The 23,301-nt window shown below is 39.8% G+C and overlaps 1 protein-coding gene across 3 annotated transcripts in view; it reads right to left on the reverse strand.

Annotated features, from left to right (window-relative positions):
* The window catches only part of nlgn1 (neuroligin 1), a 287,458-nt gene that overhangs the window by 12,100 nt on the left and 252,057 nt on the right, over window positions 1-23,301 (reverse strand). For all 3 annotated transcript variants that reach the window (XM_069522556.1, XM_069522558.1, XM_069522557.1), the window contains one exon: window positions 1,304-1,516. In XM_069522556.1, the coding sequence (XP_069378657.1) occupies window positions 1,304-1,516 (213 nt within the window). The remainder of the gene's footprint in view (window positions 1-1,303; window positions 1,517-23,301) is intronic.

Consider the following 23,301-nt stretch of genomic DNA (forward strand, 5'->3'; position numbering starts at 1 on the left):
ATAAATAAACTGAGAACCATGCAGACTGAGATTAAGCACAGTGAAGTTTAAAGGCTAAAATGACCTGAATCTCTAAATACCACGTCAGATGTAAATATAGAGTAAATATACTAATCACACACAAGAATTTAATTATATGAGAAATTTGATATAAAGTCCAAAAACAACAACAAATGTGCCAGACGTTGCTATTGTTGCGATCTTAACAAAATCATGTGATCTCCGCAGCAGAATTATTACGTTATGTCTGCTGCTCCACCCCTCGTCTGAATCCTGCAAAGTATTTGCTATTGTTGTGAACGCATCTGAGCAGAGAACCTCCCGCTGCATTGCCTGGACCCAATTCTACCGAGATCCTCTGCTGGACTTGTAAGAAAAACGGCTTTAAAAAGGAAAACAATACTTTCTAAATTATTTATTACTGTTAACAACGATCATTATTTTTTTTCTGCAAGTTATTATATAATGTGTGAATCTGTGGTTCAGAAAAAGGGAGAGACATTTACAACAGTGAAGAAGACACAGGAGGGTCCCCTCTAACATTGTACTTAACAATGACTCATAAAACAATCCACAGCCAGTATTGGTGTGTGTATTGACATTGTGTCATGAAGACAAACAGCCAGTATTGGTCTGACAACAGACAGCAGTCTAGCATGTCAACTTGCATGTATGTCTGTGTGAGAGGTTTACTAAAGCTTAGGTCAGCTGTTTCTTTTCCGCTTATCCCCCTATTACGTTGTTCGGTCATGGTTAATTATTGAAATCATATTTTTTACTGATATTTTTCCCATTTGCTGTGAAGAAAATATATTACCATTCTGCAACTCATTTTCTTTTTTTCCTCCAACTGACCTTATCCTACTAGAGGTACTACTACACCTGACTTAGCAAAGCATCCTGTAGGGCAGTCCTTTCATTTTTTAATATATTTATCATGTTTGTATGTAATGTCTCTCTCTGCATGTAAAAAAAAGATTATAATCCATCCAAACAGATGCATTCACACCAAACATGCTTGGAGCAGTTTGTTTCACCTCTGCAGTGTTTTCTCTTTCGCAGTGTAAAGTGTAACAGAAACATTTAAATACAGGAACAGCAGCTTCTCTCTACAGAAGAATAAAAGGGCCAATTCAAAACACAAAATCACACATTTAAACACACATGTAGCCAAATTGATTGAATCTATTTTGAGTTTACCAAGAGCCCACATCAGTCACATCCCCTTCAGTACTGCACACAGACTTAAATATACAGTACATGAAGATCCCATGAGACTTCACTGGTGACTGGGATTTTTTACCTTTGGTGGAGTTGCTCCACCGGTTGCCCTCCGAGTAGTGAGACAATGTGAGCAGGTTGACACAGGAAGCTCCAGCGCCTGAGCCAAACACGGTGATCCGTAACGGATCGCCGCCAAAGGCTGCAATGTTCTCACTCGTCCAACGCAGAGCCTGGATCTGGTCCAGCAAACCATAATTCCCTTTGGCTGCCTGGTCACCTGTACTCAGGAACCCTGCACGAGAGGGCACAGAAGAAAGGAGGTGTTAGTTTGGGTCTGTGCTTGTATCCATTAACATCATATAAACTGCATTTTTAATACAGGCACTGATTTTTGATAATTGGCTTACGGACAATTTATTTCTACAGGGATTTATTGGCAAATAAGCATGATGTCTTTTTATAACAACCAGCACTACATGATTTAAGTTGCAAATATACAAGTTGAAAGAAAATAAATTATTGATCTATAAAGGAAATACACAGGTAATGCACAGAAGTTGCAACAGCTATAACAAGCATCTCCGCAGAGCATACACAAATTTAATCCTTAATAATCTGGAACAATTGCAGAAGTGAAAGATAAGCGATGAAAGGTGATGAAAAAACGTTTTCCTTTTCGTTAGCATGACATTTGCTATATGATCAGAAGCCGTACCTGGGTTTTAATTTTAATCACATTTCATCTTAAGTGGATAAGACACATTGAAAAGTTAAATTAACACTTATTTGTCAAAGAATTGACAGACACATGTTTTTAATATTCCCGGCATATGGAAAAAAAGGTTTTCATGAATTAACTGTCTAGAAAATAATGAAATGAAAATAGCACCACAGACACAGCAATTGATTTATTTGTTATTTCTTTTCTTTTCGATCCCCTTTATTTCATACAATTATTTAATAAAATGAAACAAACTAAATAATCAACTTTTGAACCTGCAGTACAGAAAACGAGGCAGATTTCTCCACTGTGGAGGGAAAACCAACAAGCCTGACTGTTTAATCATTTCCTCCAATAAAACTAGAGTTATTGCCCCTTAGAGCCACTTAAAGTGTAGATACGCTAAATATAACAGAGACTCGTTTGGGAGAAAAGCATATTCAGCCCTGAACAGAGCTCAGAGAACATATGATAAGGAAGCATCATGAAAACAGCTCATGCTTTGGTTAGAGCAACATGGAATTTAGTTTGTTTTCTTAAAGCAAATAAATTAAAATTCAAAATTTAGTCAGTCTGGCCAAACAAATTAGATGCTTGAAGTTGCGTCAATATTTATTTTAGCCAAAAACTTGGAGCAAAGAATAAGAACGATCCCCCAACAGATCAGCTTTAGCCTTTCTTTTCCTACCCTTGCCTCGACCACATCTTTTATTTGATTAAAAAGTCATTTATAATTACAATCCCGCTCTAATGCCTGATGGATATGCTTACACAAAGACATAATGCTTCATGGTGTATTTTATCACCCTGCATAAATGTAATACTGTACACGTGAAACTCAGTTTCGACTGAAGGCCTTTTATGCTGTGATGACGCTGGATATGTTTAGTAATAACTGATGTCTCAGAGCGGGACATCTCACTGAATACGATAACACTGATCTTGGGATTAAACTAAAGCATACTATCCATACTTGCAATTTCTGCTCATATTTTGGTTTCGGTTATAATGACGGTTATAATAACACTAGAGTTGCATTACCTGAGATGCTGCAAGAATGAAACAGCAGTAAGACTACATGAAACACTTGAATCTGCTTTTGTTTTAGTAGCCAATGCACTTGTAATGAAATGTGAGTCACATGTTCTCCCCACACTGAACAGTAAAGCTGTGCACATCCAACTACAGACAGTAAGGAATATGGACACGTAAAAAGGACAGATCGGCAGAATACTACAGCCAATGGCTCTGGACATGGCTCCACGATGCTAGGGACATGCACCCAGATCTGATCAACCTGTGGTGGGTCTGCCCAAGAAGAGGGTGACTTATGCTTAAAAGGCCAAAACACCTGAAGATATGTCTCTAACATCTGCTGGTGGTCACTAACATCCACTAACATCAACTGGCGTTAGGCATTAATTAGTGCAGAGAACATACAAGGGATATTCTCAATCTTGTTCAATGTTCTAAAGTGGGACAGTGTTTAGTTTTAGAAAGCATAGAGTTAATGATGAGTGGCCACACAACAGATATTCAACCTCTTGTCCAATATATTGTCCTATCCAGTCAAGTTTGATTATCACCAACAGGACCGATAGCCAAATCTACAAAAATAGCACCCGGGTTGTGACAAGAACTAGCTGCAACATGGTAACACAACAAGTTATACAAAGCAGATATTCTTTATTTCTTGAAATCTTTAGTTGTTTATACTCGTATAGATAATATGTTAGCAGGCATTACATGCCATTTTATGTCAGCTCTCGTAGTCACAGTTCACCAAGTTCCCTCTGTACGTCCCAACATCTGCCTTACTTTCAGCCCCACCTCTATCTACACCCCCCCCTCCCTCAACCAGATACACCTCTCGATAACCCCTGGTCACTGTGGCTGCAAAGATCCACTGCTGGCGCGGTAAGAAAGAGCTGATGAGACAAGGTTCCTCAAGTATACCCACAGGAAAGCGCTGGTCTTTAAGAGCAATTTCATGTCCAGCAACCCACCCAACACCCCCACCCACCATCATCACTCCCGTCCTGGTCCTATGATTTCCATGCTAAAAGCTCTATTACCTGCTGCAGGCATCCAGGGAATCCCCCACACCCATCAGCCTCACCCATGAACTATCCCTCGCTCTCCACGCTTCCCCCCATGCTCACATACAGTATTTCCTACCCTGTCCTCTTTCATGTTCCTATTCTTACACCGGCTAAATGGCGGGCTCATTACCCGGTGTCAGTCAACACTGCTGTTCATTTCCACAGGGATGTATGCACGCATTATGTATGGAGTAAAGCCTCTGAGGAGCTTCATGCTCCTGCAATAAGCTGCAGTGAAGAACGATGCCACGACTGGTATTAATGTTCCCATCATGAACAAATAAAGGCCAGTGAGGAACACTGAGAGGCTGTGCAGTCTTTTTTTCACAGGAGCATCAGTGAAATACTGAGACATGTCATTCACCCCACTCTGCTGCTCTGAGTATGTGTGTGTGTGTGTTTAATAAATACGGTTCTGGCACTTATTATTTCAAATGCCCTCTACTTTGCCATTATTGTATTATTTCACTGCTCAGCACTTCCTGCTTCAGATATTTCAGATTAAAAGTCTGACAGGCTTCTGGGTGGCTGGGAAGCTCGGAGGCTTTTAATGTGAAAGACTGAGCCGAAAGAGGGTTAAGTTGGCTTTCAGTCAAGGGAGTCAAGGGAGAGTTAGATGCTGTGGAAATATATCAATATGTCAATATCGATATGGAAAAGTTTGCAGCAGCACTAAACAGCATTAACAGAAGATGACATTAGAAGCATCTTTACATAGAAGAGCTCTGTTATAGAGTTTTAAATATTATAAAATTATAATGTGTCATTTTAAACACTTCAGATGAAGTCCTAGCCCAACAATTCCAGGATAATACATGTCAACATCTGCTGAATGCGTTAGCATGACGTTTGTAATAGATGTTCATGTTCCCACCAAGATGAACCGTAATCACTGGCCGTCCCCTCACTTTTATTCTAAGACCATCCTTCCCTAAATTGGATTTTCACTCTCACCAGCCTGAGTTACATGTTGTGTTTAAAGCTAATTAGCATGGCTGTTCACAGTGTTCATGTGAAGAGGATAAGACAGTAGATCTGCTAAACACCAGCATGTTAGCACTGTCATTGTGAGTATATCATTATGCACACAGCTGTAAAAGTCTCACAGAGCTGCTGCAAGTCTAATCCACTATGTATAAAGGATTCATATAAACTCACAGTGTATGGTGAACCAATGTGACTGTGTGTTAGACCCATTTTATGCAGATTCTCATAACAATAGCATGTGATTTTCAAATGCATTTGTATTGGATATGACATAATAATATGAATTAATGTGACTGTTATGAGACGTATATATGTGTGAGCATATATGATTGTGAATTAAATAACAATAGCGCATACATTGTGCATATGATTCATTGACAGTGTCAGACAGAGTCCTTTGTTGCACTTAATGCAACATATTAATGTGAATGTTTTTATTCAAGGTGGAAGGTACAATGTGTGTTTTAAAGAATTATGAAGAATACACATATTCAAATACAGCGGCACATGCGCTCGTCCATTTTTTCTATCATGATTTCACCAGTTCATAGGTAGCATCTGACATCTCTCTCTCTCTCTCTCCTCTCCTCTCTCTCTCTCTCACAACCACACACGCACATGCACACACACACACACTAGTTCAATCACTTAACCTGAATATTTAGACCATCTCACAAACAAATACAGGACGCTTTGCCTCTGCACCCTCCCACTGACAACCGCAGACAGACACATTTGTCGGCTGACTGTTTAATTGAGTTCATTAATTTTCTGTTCCCTTTCCGCCGGCTTATTTATTTATTTGTGTGTTCCTTGATCAAAGCCTAATCTGGTGGAAGTAACAGCAGCCATCTACAAGAGAGATTTTAATTGATTCAATTTAGCTGCAGTGCAGGGATGGGCTGGCAATCACAAGGAGCGAGGCAGGAAGAATGATTAGTACGGCAACAGTGCTGGGGCAGCAGGGGAAGGACTCTCCCTCCCTCGCTGTCTCATGCACACACACACACACACACACACCCATAGGCAAGCATGCACACACAAGCTCACACAGATACAATGGGCTACAAGAGCTACAAATTCACCTGCACAGAAGCACATGTACACAATCACAAGGCCCTTTGCATTTATATTTTTAACCCTGACTCTAATTTAAATCTTATCTTCATTCTGATCCCAACACTCAAACTGCTATGTACTAAAACTTCAAACAAGCATAACACTGTTGGAGCAACATAGCCACAATAGTTTTTTATTCCTGATATTATATATCTTGAAATAATATTTGCTCCTTAGAAGGAAGCAAAGGGGAGGCGGCCACATGATAAGCACATGTGCAGTAGTCGCAGGTTGAAATGGCCAAAACAAAAAAAACACAGGCTACAGTTTTGAATTGATTTGCGCTCTCTCTCTCTCTCTCTCTCTCTCAGTTAAAGGCTCTTGCAGCTTTGGTATTTTAACAGTGAGGCACAGGAGATTTACGAATTTACTAGAAACTTGGTTCTTAACAGTGAATAGACGCAGTTGTAAAGCTGCTCCGGATGATAAGATCCTGCCTACGGATGCGTTGAATCATCAGATTAACATCCTCTGGAATCTTAAACAACTGAGCGAACCTCTGATAAACACACATATATCATTTCAAATACCTCCACTTACTTGATGGCACTTTAAGACTACCATGGTACATTAGGATCGACACCGTGTGTCATGATTCAATCTTTTAGTTTTTATCATGAATGAAAATAAGAGTTAATTTAGAAAAAGAAAGAACGGTCTTTGGGGTCATCATAGAGTAAGACTGGGCCTATGAGATTACTAGCAAGTGTTAGCAAATGAATACTAACAAACACTATGGAGTAGAGGCAACTGACTTTTTAAATTGTGTTATTATTTTGATGCTGCTGAATCTCTATTGAAGCATCTGTTGTACTTTTTTGACATCATAACCTTTGACACTTTGACAAAAATGTTTTTCTTTCCATCCAGGCCTGAAGATTAGGAGGCGGGAAAGGAACTGGTTCCCACAGGAATTTGTTGCATTAAAAAAAGAGAAAAAAATAGCTGCTAGGACCATAAACAACCCTCCTAACAACCTTGTTCCAATTACTGTATGTTCCTATATTAGGTACCCACACATTCCCACACAGCATGCAGTGTAGGAGGCTCTGTGATTTATGTGAACATACTGAACAAACTAATACATGAACCAAACTTCACTTTGTATTCCTCACACTGTAAAACAAGACTTGTTTTCTTAATGCATATGAAAGATAATCTGATAATATATTTTCTTTTGGGGTTTTTTTTAGGGGGGGGGGTGTTGATGGGAAACCATTTCCTCACCTTTTGGCTTCATGGGGGATTTTGCGCTCAAAGAATAAACATCATTTCAGGGGAAAAAATACAAAAAGTTAAAGATTGACATTATTTTGAGGCACAGTGTTAAAACAAGTTCAATGATATCAAACTACAAATCAAATATCAAGTAAAAAACATTATTTCATTTTTATTGGATTGAACTACAAGCAGTGAATGAAATATCTTAACACACTCAGCACGTTTTCACAGTGAGCTTATAATGCCCATGTCTTTGGCAACATGCTGTAAATGTTGAGTTTTTATCAGCCTTTGAGCTCTTATGAATCCCCCCCACCCCCCACCCCCCACCCACACACACACACTAAATTTCCCCCGGCTGTGTAGGATAGATCATATGTTTCTGTGTCTAAGGTTTGTCTAAAAGCCACCTTCCGTGATCACTGAGACTGCGATACGGCTGCTCGGGCTCTAAGCTCCCCGGGATGACAATACTGAGGTGAACTTTGATCCAGGAATCCTGCTTTTATCCCTGCTATCTCTGTCGAACCAGAGAGGAAAAGGCTAGACGAAGAGAAAGATGGTATTTTTTTTTTTGATAATACTTCTTTCTCTGCACACATCTATTTTTCACAGTCATGGTCTGTGTACCATAATCCTCTCTCTCTGTTCTCTCTCTCTCTCTTTCACTATCTGTCCTTTTGACTCTTGATGTCAAGAATGACAAAATTAGAAAAAACACCAGCTGGAGAGAGAAGGGGGGGGGGAGGGTACCATCACCAATGCAGGTAAACTGTAGCAATGGATGTGGCGTATAACAGTTGTTGAAATGAAAAGGAAATGCAGAATTTCCACAGCGTGGAGGAAAATGGAAGTTTGACAGTGTAGATAAACAGGCACTCAGAGATCAAAAGAGTGGGGCCTTGAAAAGATGTAGAGGAAGTCAAAGAAAGAGACAGAACGGGTGAGAGAAAGGAGATTAGAGAGCAAATGATTTATGGATATTTTTAGCCTATTTCTGTCCCTGTAGACAAATGTCCAAGTTGTATTCATATCCAGTGTTGTAATAATGACTCTTTTATGCCTAAATATTCCCTCAACACTTCAACTGATTCCATCCCTGGATCACAGGAATGGTAAAATCTTCTGAAACATCACAGATGAAAAGTGTGGAATTCTGGGTGAGTGGTTCATTTAGGCTGGATGACCTGTTGATCTATATATGATTATAATTATAGGACTATATAAAGTTCTGCCCTTGTGATGCTAATAGAAAAGTGTGTATGCTGATCACTATCTGCACCACACTCCTCTGCCCAACAGAGAGGAGAGAGGTGAAGATGTCTGCTTAGAACAAATGGTGCAACACCAGCTCCTAATATTTACAGTGCCTCAGCAGTACTCCATCTATATCTGCTCGCTCCACACTGCAACCCTGAAGACAACGGCAGGCTGAGGGGGCAACCTGGATGGGGAAATATGCTGATGAGGCACAAAGCATTCCTCACTGGAAATAATGAATAGGGAGCTACAGGATATTCAGTCATTCAACCCTTATTTAGACAGCACTGGGGGACCAATGCAGAGCATACACTCGTTTTCAGGTGAGCCCTGTTCACATGGTGATGGTGAAAAACTGCGTCTGTGACAAAATGGAGGTAAGCATTGAAAAGCAGAGTGTGTTATGATGAGAGTACATGAAATATGTATTTTTCTGAATGTAGCAACACAGATGAAAGTGTTTTATGTCTAAACTGTCATGTAATAACAGGTGTTGTGGTTCAGGTGGGACCAAAAATACAAATAATGTTACCTTCCATTAAAATGGGACATTTGTGGACTACTAAAGCACAGGATACAGTGTACAGCCCCCCCCCCCCCCCCCCCCCCACACACACACACACACTTGATTATAATGTTAATGAAATAGAAAATATCACCAGGTAGATGCTAACTCATTGTTGAGTTCGCATCTGTTGTTTGGTGCTGGGTTAAAAGGCACAGTGGGTTTTCTTGTACAATCAGTTGCCCACATGCTGCAGGAAACTGGATTGATATGAATAGAGTTTGATGTTCCGTTGATTGCACTACAATATGTCAACCAACAATTCTAAAATGTACCATAGTGATTTTATGTTATCAACAGATCACAATGACAACTTCGATGTGGGGGTCCCTCCCATTATTTGATTCATTATTTTAGTTTTACAGGCTGCAGTTTTACTGAAGTTAATCTTCACTGTATTGGACTGGTGTAATTTCCCCGGAGCAGGCAACTGTTTCCAGGGGGAAGGCTCAGATAAACCTACTGTATGCTATTTACTCAGCACTAATGCAAGAATGACACAATAAGTAGGATTAAATGAACATCATTTAACATGTGTTTTCTTGTTGGTCAACCAAATTTGAGTGCATTGAATGCTAAGAGCTTTCACTACAACCTTATGCACCAATGGTGCATTGATCTCTCATAACGTTATATTAAAATGTAACAGGAGAGAAGGAAATATCACAATTTAATTTTGACCAAATGCAAATGAACACAATCGTAGGAGCCAGAATAAAGAGACAAGAGCTGTCCCTACAAATATGTGAGTCAAACTGTTGCAGACATACAAATATAAACAGCCCTTCTTCCTCCACTAACTAATGCAGTTACTAAGACAGCTGATGTGCATAATTGCCTGCTGAGTGTGTCTGAATTTGCATTCCAAAGGTCCAACTTATCTTCAGTGAGTAAACCAATGCCACAGAAGTTAATGTCCATTTGAATAAGAAAGAGATAAGCTAAAGAGAGAGGTAAATGTACGTGTGTGTGCGTTGAGGCGTATTTATTATCAGATCCTCATCACTCAAACTCTGTCGTTATAATCTGTGCAGCTGACAGTGGGCAAAGAAATAAACTGGTGGCAGTGTGCTGTGTGATAATGAGCAACACATCCGGAATAAATTAATAATGCAGAATATACTGTGCAAACTAAGGACAGATCACATTCGAGCTAAGTCACCGTACATAGCAGCTGTTAGAAGATACACACACACACAGCTGGTTAACATAGCATGTGACAGGCTGTAAGTCAGAGGTGTCTTTACTGTAAATATTTTATGGTAAACGCTGAACCCCCCCCCTCTCTGTCACACGACAGCTAATATTTCAAACAGCGATATGTAGCAACACCTCAGTGTTTAATCACAGCTATCCTTTCCTCTATGTATTTATCAGTCCATTCATCCATTCATCCATCCATCCATCAATCTCTGTCTTGTGCCAAGTTCATCCGCCATCCCTGCTTCCGTGTCTATCAAATCTTCTCTTCCTCTCTACTTCGTTCCATCCTTCCTCCCTCCCTTCGCAAATCAAATTGTGCGGTCAACTTAAAAAATGAAATGAGCCAATGTTCATGGTTCTTGTTCTGCACAAACACAAACATGTGTTAATTTCTGTTGCTGCCCTAACAGATTTGCCCACAGGACTAACCGGTATAGATTACCTCCCTCTGCTGGGTTGAAGGCAGTGAGCGCAGAGGAGGAGGAGGAGGAGGAGGAGGAGGAGGAGGATTTCTCTGAGTGGGTGAGGACGTGATTGAACTGTTACTCAAGCATTGTAGAGTGAATACAGAATAGCCTCTAATTAAGAAAATGTAAATATATGTAGGCTTTTTTCATTATTCTTGCTGAGGGTTAAGAACAGGGGATGTCGCACCTTGTTAATCCTTTTGAGACAAATTGTGGTTTATTAATATGGGCTTTACAAAAAATGGATTGATTGATTTATGGCATGAGTTGATGTCCTTAGACAATATCATCAGGGTTATGGATATATATACATATATACAGAGAGAGAGAGCCTTGACTGCACCATATATTATTATTAAGTGTTCCTCTCCAGAGTTAACAGAAGATGACACGAACAAGTCATTGCGAGTAAGATATAATCAATCTGTTCAAAAGATCAATTGAGTTGAAAAGTAAGTAAGTAATTACTAAATGAGTGGAAATGAAAAAGACACAAGACAGAAATGTTAATGAACCTTACTTACAAGTCTTATTCTTAAGTTTGACAAATGCTGAGCAATACACTGGAAAATCTCTGCAAAACTATATGATTTTGAAGTTTCAAAAATTGTTTCCTTAGTTTTGCAAATCCATGAAGTTGTACAGCAAAAATTTGATTTTAATAAGAACGGTTATCGATGCAGTACAGACCCACGTATTGTGATGAACTTAAAATACAATGGAAACACTTCCCATACACACCTTTTGTTAGACTCTTGCCTGATAAAGATTATAATGATTTCTTCAGAAATGAAAAAACAACATGTTGTCTCGTAGTCTACACCAAGAAAACCATGTTACCTTAGATAGATAAAATAGAGTGGTAAATAGACGTCTCTGTGTTCTGTTTATTTGTTTTCTTTGCAAGGGACGTGAAACCTATTCCTGGAATATAATTGGTACTCCATTTGATGACTAAATACATTTATTAAACTGATGGAGTTTATCTTTAAGCCCTGTTGGGTGTTTCGAAAAAATGGATTGCAATTCCAATTAAAAGCAAAAGTATTTTCTGAAGTGTTGAATGTTGGGCTTTACATTTTTTTTCCATATTCTCCCACCAGGCCATCTGGCAGACTCATTCATGTTGACATGCAGTTGAAATTGATTTGGATGGATAATCCACGACAAAGTTTGGTTGTCACTGGGAATGAAATATCTCAAGATATGAGAGATTTCTTTGTGCACTAGTTGATGTTTTTTTCACATTTTCCTTGAACCCTACAGTAAAAATAAATATACAATACAAAAAATCTACTTCCCAGCTATATTTGTCTTAAAACACATACCACTGTACTATACTGCTACCTTGAAGGAGCTTGTCTCTGCCAAGTTAATTCACTTCCTTGCTTGTGTACTTCAATATATTCTAAGAGGCTTCTTCTTTATCTATGGTGGTTTGGATTGTGCTCCATCTGTACGTCACTGCAACACTTTGGACCAAAATATCTAAAACATGTAAATGCAAAATTACTCCTTGTAGATTCCCTCGAGAAAAAAAAAAGTATTCAGTCTAATCTGGCCACTTTACTCATCTGTCACTAAGAGAATACTGATTCTTTAAGGCTTCATATAATTACTTTGAGGTTTGAGGGAATAACAATCACAACCTTTGGAGACACAACAAGGAAGACGCAAGCTGGAGCGTGGCCCTTAAACATGGGAGGTGTCAGCTAGAGGTAATGTAGTTGTACCTGCAGGTTGATTAGAACCATTGCATAACGTATTTCTATGCTACTATACTGTTAAACAACAAAAGGACAAAGTTGCAGTTTGACAAAATAAGCAATTACAAGAAAATTACATCTGGTATGTCTTCTAGGACATGAAAAAGAAAAGCATTCTGTTTAGTTGAGAAACAAAAGCCACTAAGCTCAGCATGACAGGAAGAGGTGAGGCTGTGCTACTTCACTACAGGATGGAAGGGGAGGGAGGGAGGGATGCACAGTGTGTGTGTGTGTGTGTGTGTGTTTGTGTGTGAGCGCGTGTTTGTTTATGCATGCGTGCATGTGTTGAGTCCTGATGTGAATGCTTAAGCAGCTTCCTTTCTTAGCACAGGAACATTATTAGCATAGGGCGAGGACTGCAGCCCGGAGTGTGGAAGATGAAAACAGAGTGGCAAAAACCAAACGGAGAGAAAACAAGACATTTTAGTGAGAGAGAGAGAGAGGGATTGAATGAAGAGTGTGACCAGAGGATGACAATGTGAGAAAAGGAGAGTGGGAGGCGCCGAGTGAGAGAGAGAAAGAATGAGTGGGGGAGAAAAAAAACAGGGAGGCAGGAAGGAAGAGGACACTTGCAGTGGGAAGTGACATTTCAGAAAAACATACACCCTGCATAGGGAGTGAAGTCAAAGATAGCTCTGACACGCTCAGTCCTGTGAATGGATGATAAAATAAAGATGGGGGCACAAAGACGGACAGAGGCAGAGAATGGAGGTTTAATGGCTTCCACTCTAAGGCTTTGGTGAAGCTAAAAGAGAAAAGATTTGGAGAGTATCTAAAAAGCCTTTTTGGTGAGGTACGTTGAGGTATGTGATGCTTCCAGAGACTGTCAATAAAGATGGATGACACAGTTCCACTGCCTCCTGCTACCCAGAACAGAAGCTATCCTGGATCCAAACTGAACATTTGGAGTCTATGAAGAAGCAACATGGGGATGTAGCCGGAGTAGCAAGACCCATCAGGATTAGCAGAAAACAAATTCAAACCAAGCTGGAAAATTTAAGACAACATGATGCATATCAAACCCCGATTAGTAAACACTGGATACTATTCTCTGATTCTTAAGTTCTGGGCTCAAAGTATTTTCAGCTTCATTACTATCTGGTCTTCAAAACCCATATAGGCCATTCTCCAGCAACATGTTGCTAAAATCTTCGGGCAAGCTGCCTTTTAGATATGCATGTCTCTTCTAAGAGCAGCATAAGCCGCTTAGTGCTTTTATAGCGATGGCACTCAGATGGATTCAGAGGCACAGCAGAGAGGAGAAGAGACAGAATATGTTCTCCATGTTATCTCTCACTGTATGAGCTGAATGAGAAACCGCAGGACAAGGTGGGACAGGAAAGAAATAAGAGGAAGGAAAGGAAGTGAGAAAAAAAGCGAGACTAATATTCCTCTCCACAGGTTCTCTCACCATCAGCCCAGACACGCAATTCATTTGCATTAATTCAGCCTGAATATCAGCTGATGATAATATTGGAGGGAATCCAGAGAACAAGATACCAGAGAGATATTATGATATGCTGCGGTGAAAAGTAGCAAAGCCTATTCATGTACGATGATTGTACCAATACATTTGAGAATAATATTGTATAGTCCACCTGCAGGACCATACAAAATAAAATGAAGCTGATCCCCACCCTGGACTGACCAGTCTGAGCCCCATCCTTGCCTGCTCCTGTTTTCTTTTTGTTTTTTATTGTTTCCGGCCACCAATCACAAGCCTGTCTGACCCATTGCTCCAGCTGATAAAAGCTTATGAACCTGCCAGGTGACTTCATGTAAGAGTCCGGCTCTGCGTCTCTGTTACGATGTTAATGTTATATGTGTGATAATAAACTTTCAAAGTTAGCTGAAGTTTAAATCTTTTGGTGTAAATTATTGTAGCTAATGTGCAAATTTTTTTTTTTTTTGCCAATGCTGGGAATGTCATTGTTTGATTGGTTAGCAGCCCAAGTGTGTTTTATTTTGACAGGCATGAGCAGTGCGGCCAGGTTGTTTGATTATTGTTTTCCTTTTCTCCAGCAGCCTTTGTAAGTTTTGTGAAAATTTGGTGTTTAGTTTGATGTGTTTTATGGTCGGGTGCCACCCACAGCCCTTCTCTTTGTTCCTCAGATGTTGAGTTTGAATGCTCAGCAGAGAGCTGGTAACCTCCACTTGTCGGTTCACTAAACAATGCTGGCTGGTTCACATTGGCAGCTGTTGGTTTCCACTACAGGGTTGTAAGACGTCAGTGAGTATATGAGTATAAAATGATTATTTACAGTTGATTCTGCATGATAAGTAATTTTACATTTGAGCATATCAATTTAATTAAATAGATTTTGACAGACCTAACAAAGGAGAAGAGGATATTCTTGGTTATGCTATAATTCCACATGATCATAGATTTGTCATGTTTCTGATCATCTGGCCAACTCCAGCAAAAAAAAAAAAAAAAGACATATAGCTGCTATAGCAGTTAGTGTGTCGGTACTGTTGGGTGCTGGCATGTTGTGGGTAAAAATAGTTTAACCAGGTAAGCTTCAATGCAGCTGAGGAGAATGGCATGGCCAGGCGATTGATGTTGATGCCGCACTTTGAGCGACAGCTATCACTTCACAGCTATTGGCGTCATTGTTGTGGTGAAGGAAATATTGATTAGGAAATTACCTTCTCGACTACACTGCGGATTGATGCTGACATGCTTGTCAAGAAGGGAAATGTTGAAAATATATAAAACTTCTCCAGCGACATAAATCTACCATGGGCTGTAGGTGGGAGTCGTCTTGTTCTCAGGGTTAATGCAGCAAGGCTTTCAACCATATGTAAATGAATAACGGTGACATTTGGGGGCATTTCCGTTTCTTCCTATTACTCCTTTACTCTGTCACCTCTCCTCTCCCTCATGAGTCATATTTTATCCGCATGAAAGAAGAAAAAAAAACATATTGCCCAAAGCAACAGAGCAAAAGATCAACATTTTACATGAATCCCCTGCTCCCCTTGTAGAAAAGACTCTCATCTGTTCTCTCTCTCCGTCTCCCCTCGACTGTCAGCCTCTCCTGTCTAATGAGACCCCAGCCACTCAGGAAGTGATGTCGCCTCTGTGGCTGCCTGTTGCCTCCAGTCATAAACAGGCTGGTTGGAAAATGTCAGCTCACCTCTTGCACTGTCTCAAATACACGCACGTACAGCTCTCACCTCAAAGACACACACTCTCATGCATAAGGCTACAAAATCACAACTTCCACTGTCCTTACACTCACATGCACATTCGCAGTAAAAAAATATATCCATGTTTGTCGCTTCCGCTCCCTTAAATAAGCACAGCACCATATCCCCACTGTGAAAACACTTAAATACCCGCACATAATCGCACACAAAGTGACGCACACACATACACACACAAAGACATTGGTCCCAGTTGCCTGATTGGTGGCTGGAGAAAAGGTTACTCGTCCGGATGGAACACTCTGCTCTTTTCTCTCTTCTTCTTTTTTGTCAATTTGTGTGAGTCTCAGTAAAGGTTAGCTTCGCTGCAGCACTTCTCCGTGGTTGTTGTTTTTTTATTTTTTTTATTCTTTGGCCTTTGCTTTTCCTGACTCCGCTTGTGTTTCTCCAGTGAGTATCTAGTTTGAGCCTTAAGTGGAGGCTGCTAAAGAAGCAAAGAGGGCAGGAGAGAAGCAATACAAAAGCAGTGTATAAGTGAATGAACATCAGAACTAGCGACTGGCATACTGCCTTATTATTATTATTATTATATATTATTACTTGTTATAATGATCTAACGTCCCTGCTATATGGACAAAAAAACAAAAGTAATACCAGTGGGTTTTGTCGTAGCAAATGAGTTAACATACTTTTATATAATGTACTTTTAATTAGTGTCTGTACTGACACTTTGAAGTGCACTGCAGTGTTTAAGGTGAGGAGTTCACACATGGACTGGATGAGCATGTTGGGATAATTAGCTTGACTTTGTGCAAGCTTACGTGAGAATGTTTTCTGTCCAGTAAAACTCTTGCCACCGGTGCATTTGAGGGGAGGATCACAATTATCCTTCACATATTCACAAACCTTAACTTTCTAAAGAACCTTTATTTGGTGCAGGGTCGTGTGTCTATCTTATCTGTGGTGACTGCATCCAGACACAATAATTAATTCAAGTTAATCACACTTAGTTTGCATTGATTTCTTTCTGAAAATGTGAAACTGTCAATACCTGTCTGTATACAAGAAACGCTAAAAGCAAAGCTAACAATGATTCACTTATGGCTAATTTTCATAGTCTGTATTCTAGTGTTGATGAGCACTCAAAGCTCTTTAACATACAGTATGCCATTAACCCATTCACATTCACACAGCAGCACTTTATCATACATCAATCAGCCTTCACGGGCAATTTGGGGTTTCAATATCTTCAGTATCAAACCGCCATCGTTCTGGTTAGTGAACGACCCGCTCTACCTCTTGGCCTCACTTATGCCACATTAATGTCAATCTAAACCACAGTTTATATAAGCTTTTATAAATTTGGGCCACACTGTTCCATTTTATCTACACTAAATGGCAATTTATTCTTATTTTTACTATTATTATTATTTTGTGCACACTTACAGAGGTATATTTAATGCACCTATGGTTCTGTAAATCAAGTCATTTGCAAAAAGCACACATCTCCAACTATAGGCCATCAGTAGAACAAAGAGGGGAACAGCTAGGTCTTCTTTCCCGGACCTTAACATCATGAGTAAGCTGTCTTAACTCTATTCATATGTCGATGATTAAATACATTCCTCAGTCATCTATCCAACCATCTAAGTCATTCTGTCTCTTCATTTTTTCAGTGTATTAGTGTTATTACATCAGATTCAGCTGAATAAAACATTCCATGATTTAGAATGTGGATTATTGTAAAGCACAAGTACAAGAAAGCATTTAAGGCGAGGCTTATGTTCCTTTAGGCTGTGGAAGGATTATCTGTCTTACACCACTGTTTACATTTACTCACTTTTTTAAAAATGCTTGGTGCATATGATTCTGGCAAACAGGCTGTGTGACAGACTTGGAGGATTTATTATCATTATTGTGCATCTGCATGTGACTGAAACTGTCACACTGTCTCCTCTCCCTGGTGTGTGTCCAGTGTCCACAATGAGAGCTGATGGAGATCTGCTCAATGCATCTGAAGTGACATCCTCCTCTCATTTGTACAGGTACAAAAAAATAAGAATAGAAGTAAGAAATCTATGAAGCTGATGCAAACTGCTCTCGTCTTTGCTCCATGTTTAGGGTCTAGAGTAACTTCCATAGTTGAGGACTAATGGCTGGGTCAGGGTTAGCTGCTGCTCACTCACTGTTTTGAAACTTGTTGCATGCAGATATTATTTACACCAACATAGTTGTTGTAAATTGCATATATATTGCAACTTCCTCTAGTGGTGGTTTGAGTGATCTGATTACACTCTGTGCTTTATGTGCCTTTCCATGTGGTCAAGCTCCAACCAATTGCAATCCAATCCCTGTGATCATGTTAAATGACTTTAATACCAGGTGTAATTACTGTATAAAGAGCCACGGCTGAATAAGGACATGTGTATCCCACACCAGTTCCACAACAAACATCAGACATTCAGAAGGCAATGTTTGTCCAGAGGGAGGATCAGGGATGTGATGCCTGTAATCTTCCCGGTGTTTGTTTACAAGACTGCCACAGCAAACGGTTGCTGAGCTCTGATCTGATCAGACTTGATGAAAAATCCTTTACTGAATCCTTTATTCAGGATGTGAGCATAAACCAGTGCTGTACAGTGTGTTGCAAGGACACAAGTCTTTCTATAACACGTTAGTCAGAAACATGACACAGTGGCACGCCTCAGATTTATGCCTTTCATTTTAGAAAAGGATCAAAATGGCAGAAATTATGGTTGAGGTATACATTGCATGTTCATATCCATGTTACATTTGACAATATTTGCAGTTTATGCAATGTTTTTGGATAGTGGATACTGAAAGTATCAAAGATCATTCAATATATATTCTAGTGTGTACTGTGGTGAATCATTCACACATTTACCTGCATCTTTTTTTTTCATTACCTACTCTACTCTATTCAATGTGAGGGAAATTTGATTTGAATAGTTGAATTACTAAATATACAGTAATAATCTTTCTGCCTAACTCCTAACTTGCATGTGGCACTGGATTCACTTTCATTCAGAAAGAATTGCTACCATTACAAATGCAATCAGCAGCAGTTTTGGACCCCTATAGCAAAAGAGGAAGTCACTTAGCTCGTCTGACTGAAAACAACATCCATGATGTTGGCTTTGCCTTTTTTTGCTCCACTGTGACCACAGCACCAACAATCTTCTATAGACTCAAACGACCCTCCACAAGCAAAAAAATACAAATATTCACTCATACTAAGCTGGTAAAAACATTTGTAATAGCTTAACATGTTTGAGTGGTTTCTCAAAGACGTATATGTGAAAAATAAGAACAATTCACCAGTCGCATTTGATGGTTGAGGAGATTTGAAACAAAAAGGAAAATACCAGACACCAGACTGGTCTACAGAGGGAGAAACAGAAAAAGACTGCCGGCCCCAGCCTTGTTCTCTTGACGATCTGTTCTCATTTGTGGTGTCCAGCAGAGACTTTCACTTGGCTCTCTTTTCCTTAGCGTTCCATCTCAGCTGTAGCCTCCACACTGAGCTGACTGACATAGACAGATTCACATGCACGCACACATGCACACACCGTAGGAGATGAAAACCAAAAATAAGTCATCAAGAGTGAGTCCATGTCAAAAACTTCTGCAAACAAACTGGAATCTGCAAAAAAAAAAAAAAAAAGAGGAAAAATAGGGTGACAGGCAAAAAAAAAGAAGAAGCAAAAAACAAACAAACAACAAGAAAAAAGAAATCTTTCAGATGTGACATGACAAAGCTAAAATTATATCTGGAACTGTGGAAGGAGCAGCAGAAGGGTTTAGCTTTGATTTGTGAAGCCCATCACTGTCCAGACTATGAGCGTTTCTCTGGTGGGAGGATTTCTTCTGATTAAAAACCATTTGTCTCGAGAAGAGACGATGGATTTGACGTTGAGCGAAGAGAGTCAGAGAAGAGAGTCCTGCTACAATGGCTGTCTCATATTTCTGTCTGTGCGCCTCTAACTCTGTAAGCCCTCATACATTTTCATCTCCTTTTATTTCGACGGGTAAATCCATCTGAACAGGAAGCGGTGAGGAGGTAAAGTACAAGGACAAGAGATATTAAAATGTGACAGTAAATGTTACAAGTATGATAAAAAAAAAAAAGGAGCGTGGGATTTGATCAAATGATAAAAGAAAATACGATGTCCATGATTTTCTTGCTGTTCCTCTTGCCTCAACTCTCTCTCGCCATTTTTCTTCTTCTCTGTCTCTTTCCCTGCCACCCACACACCCTCGCTCTCCAGAATCACAATGTCATTTCATGGCCCAGCCACTCTCCTCTCTCTGCTGCACTCTTACACTCTCGCACATATCTAGTTATCGATCCGTTCCTCCTCATCACACTGCTGGATGACTCATAATCCACTTCATTATTCCACCTACCACACACACACGCATGCTATAGCTGACTGTCACGCACACACGCACACACGCACACACACACAACCGCAGGGAGGTGAGCAAACATGCTGGTATTTGTGCAGGTACACAGCACTGAGGAACACCCAAACACAAGCACCGGATTTTTTTTTTTTCAATTTAACTCAAACTCCCACAGACATACCCACCATGCACTGCAGCTGCCAACCAGCAGGTATTTTTACCAAGGCATGGGCGGAACTAATTAAATTTGCAAGTGAGCTGGTATTAATACAAATAAATAAACATTGGTGCACGCCTGTAAGCACCAAACAGCCCAGCTGTCTGTTCAGAAACAGACTAAAGAGTATTTACAATAAGGAAACACCCCCGAATAACCACTTATGGTAAACAGCATCAATTTAATAGACTCAATTAGTTTCAACACAGGAAGTTCCGTGCCAGAAAAAACACAACAAGAAACAAAAAACATAGTCAGGCTGTCTCAGTAAATAAAAAAATTAAAATTCTATATATTATATATAAGTGTCTTTTTCTTCTTTTGTTTGCTTAATGAACTGAAACAAGGGGAACACAGGGATTTTAAAGACCTTTTGCTATTTTCTTCTTTATTTTCTTCTAATATAAATCTATCTAAAAGGTACAATTGTTGTGATTGAGTTCATTTGAATTGAGTGTTTTCTACTACTGTTTCATAAGTTTTTATGAATTTGTATTGTGGAAGGTTATTAGATCGGGTCATGTGCATATTAAATACATGTATCCTTGTTGGGGTTTGATACTGACGCAACTCTTGTATCTTGGCCTAAACCTAATTAAACTACTTCACATCTGCATGACTAAAAGCAGCAGTTATTGGTAATAACTCACTGAATACCTCTTCAGTATGTTGGGTTAGAATTATTTATCTGAATGAGTAATTTTTCTGTGATTTTTCAAAATTATTGATAATATTTTTACCTCCATGGAGGTTTTGCTTTCGTCTGCAGTCAGTGGTGGCCAGGACCTTTTTTCCACACCCTTTTGCTCGCGATAAATCCCTTGGAGGATTTACTGCTACTTTCTCACATGCACTAATTCAGACATTCAGAGTATTTACTAAGGGGCTGTCGAGGGAGAAACTCCAGAGAAATTCAGCAGGCTCTCACAGACATGTGTTCTCACGTACAGCCCCTCTCTGGAGTTCAGTGCATGTCTGAAAGCAGCTTTATAGACCCACCGGGATGTCCACGTCAATTTTCACAAAATGTCACGCTGGAAAATATGTCTTCATCCCAAAATACAACAGAAGTAATGTAACAGGCATGGTCAAATAACCATGTATAACCTAGGTCCAAGTTGTTCTCCGGCCGCTTCGGGTAGAAGATCAAGGACATTCTCCAGTATCACAGTTGACAATCTTTAGGTACTGACATGCCTGACAGTAGTGGAATTAGTTTACATGATTATTCTGTCAGTCAGTCAGTAGAGGTTTGTGCACACACATGATTAAAAGTGGTCTTCAGTGTAGACATCTATCCTGAGAATACACAACTGTCTCTTCCTGTCCAGAGTAACACGCACAGCAGCATCACAACACACGCAGTTCCAGCGCATCTTTTAAAGTAGACACAGATGAGCTCATCATGAAACCGTCACTTCATCTGCCACTGCACAACAACCGAGTGAAGCCAGCGCAATCCTCACATATTAATTAAGCATGGCCCGTCCCGTTGTCACCCTTCAACACGGCTCACATCTCTTATTCATCTGTCATATGGTTGTCTGCCAACAGATGTGCAGCAAGGCCCAGCACACAGGCAGGCTTGCTTGAGAAATAAACGTGGACCACACATTGCAGCGGCGTCCATGCTGTGGAGGAAAATATTCATGTAGGATATGAAAGACACAGTGCTTTCAATTCGTGTTCATATATCTTTTTTAAACATTACAAATGGCCATATAAAGGGGGAGGATCTAAGAGAAGGCCATCAAGTTTTCTACAGAAAGAAAATGTCATAACGTGGGATTTCTTTTATTAATATTGTTGGTTATCGTCCCTATCTCTAATAATAAACCTGCAAATCTGCTTAAAAGATATCTGATGAGGTAAGAACCACAAGCAGTCCCTAGTAAATTACATTTCTGCAACTAGACCGAGGAGGTGAGGCCATGGCTGAGGAAAGTGGCATGACTGTAATAAAACAGCAGGCATGGAGGGTACACCACAATCGCAAAACTGACCACAGCATCCTACTTGATTTAAATTGGTCAAATCTTATTTTATGGCTCGACACATTCATTCATTCAGTTCTTGGTGACTGCTCGCTCTCTTTCTCTCTCTCGCCAACTGTGCCAACACACACACACACATTTTGTCATCTGACACATCTGTAAACTCAGACTGTAAAGACGACATTGATTGATCTTTGCAAACACATATGACACATGTGATTATTTGTATGTAGAGCGAGGAAGTGAGATCTGATCACAAGTGGTCACAGGAGAAACACTGTACAAGACAGCAATACAAACCTGAAACAAGATGTGCAAGTGACAACAAAAAGAGAATTCAACTACTATTAACTAATACTTCTACTACTACTTAAACTAATTGTGACCAGAGTGCAAAGACGCTACAACAAATACGGATCAATAACCAGCAGGTTACTTATATAGATGAGGTGAGGTGAATCATTTAGTGCATAGTGCACATTTGCTGGACACAGTTAATGTTCAGAGTAGCAGTAAATAATAATAAATGAGTGGGGTTTGTGATGACTGACTAATGTACAGGTATATTTTCCTGGGGTTGCTCCTGACACTGTATGTGTTCAACAGAGTGACGGCCCGTGGAAAGAAGCTACCGTTCAGGATCCATTTCAATGCCAGATGTGAACACAAGATCTTAACTGATCTCTCAGATTGGATGTTACAGTAATACCAGGTCTAATTGAGGTGTAACTTCCATGTGCCCCTTGCATACAGGTTTCAGAGCGCCAGTAGTGCTGTAAGAATAAAAAAACGTGTTCATTTGTTCATTTAAAAACAACTTATTTATAGGCACATGAACAGCTGCTTGGTGTGCAAAGTTTTCAGTAGAGAAGAGGAA

Source organism: Paralichthys olivaceus, chromosome 3 (genome assembly GCF_024713975.1).
Source record: "Paralichthys olivaceus isolate ysfri-2021 chromosome 3, ASM2471397v2, whole genome shotgun sequence".
Classification (NCBI taxonomy): Eukaryota; Metazoa; Chordata; class Actinopteri; order Pleuronectiformes; family Paralichthyidae; genus Paralichthys; species Paralichthys olivaceus.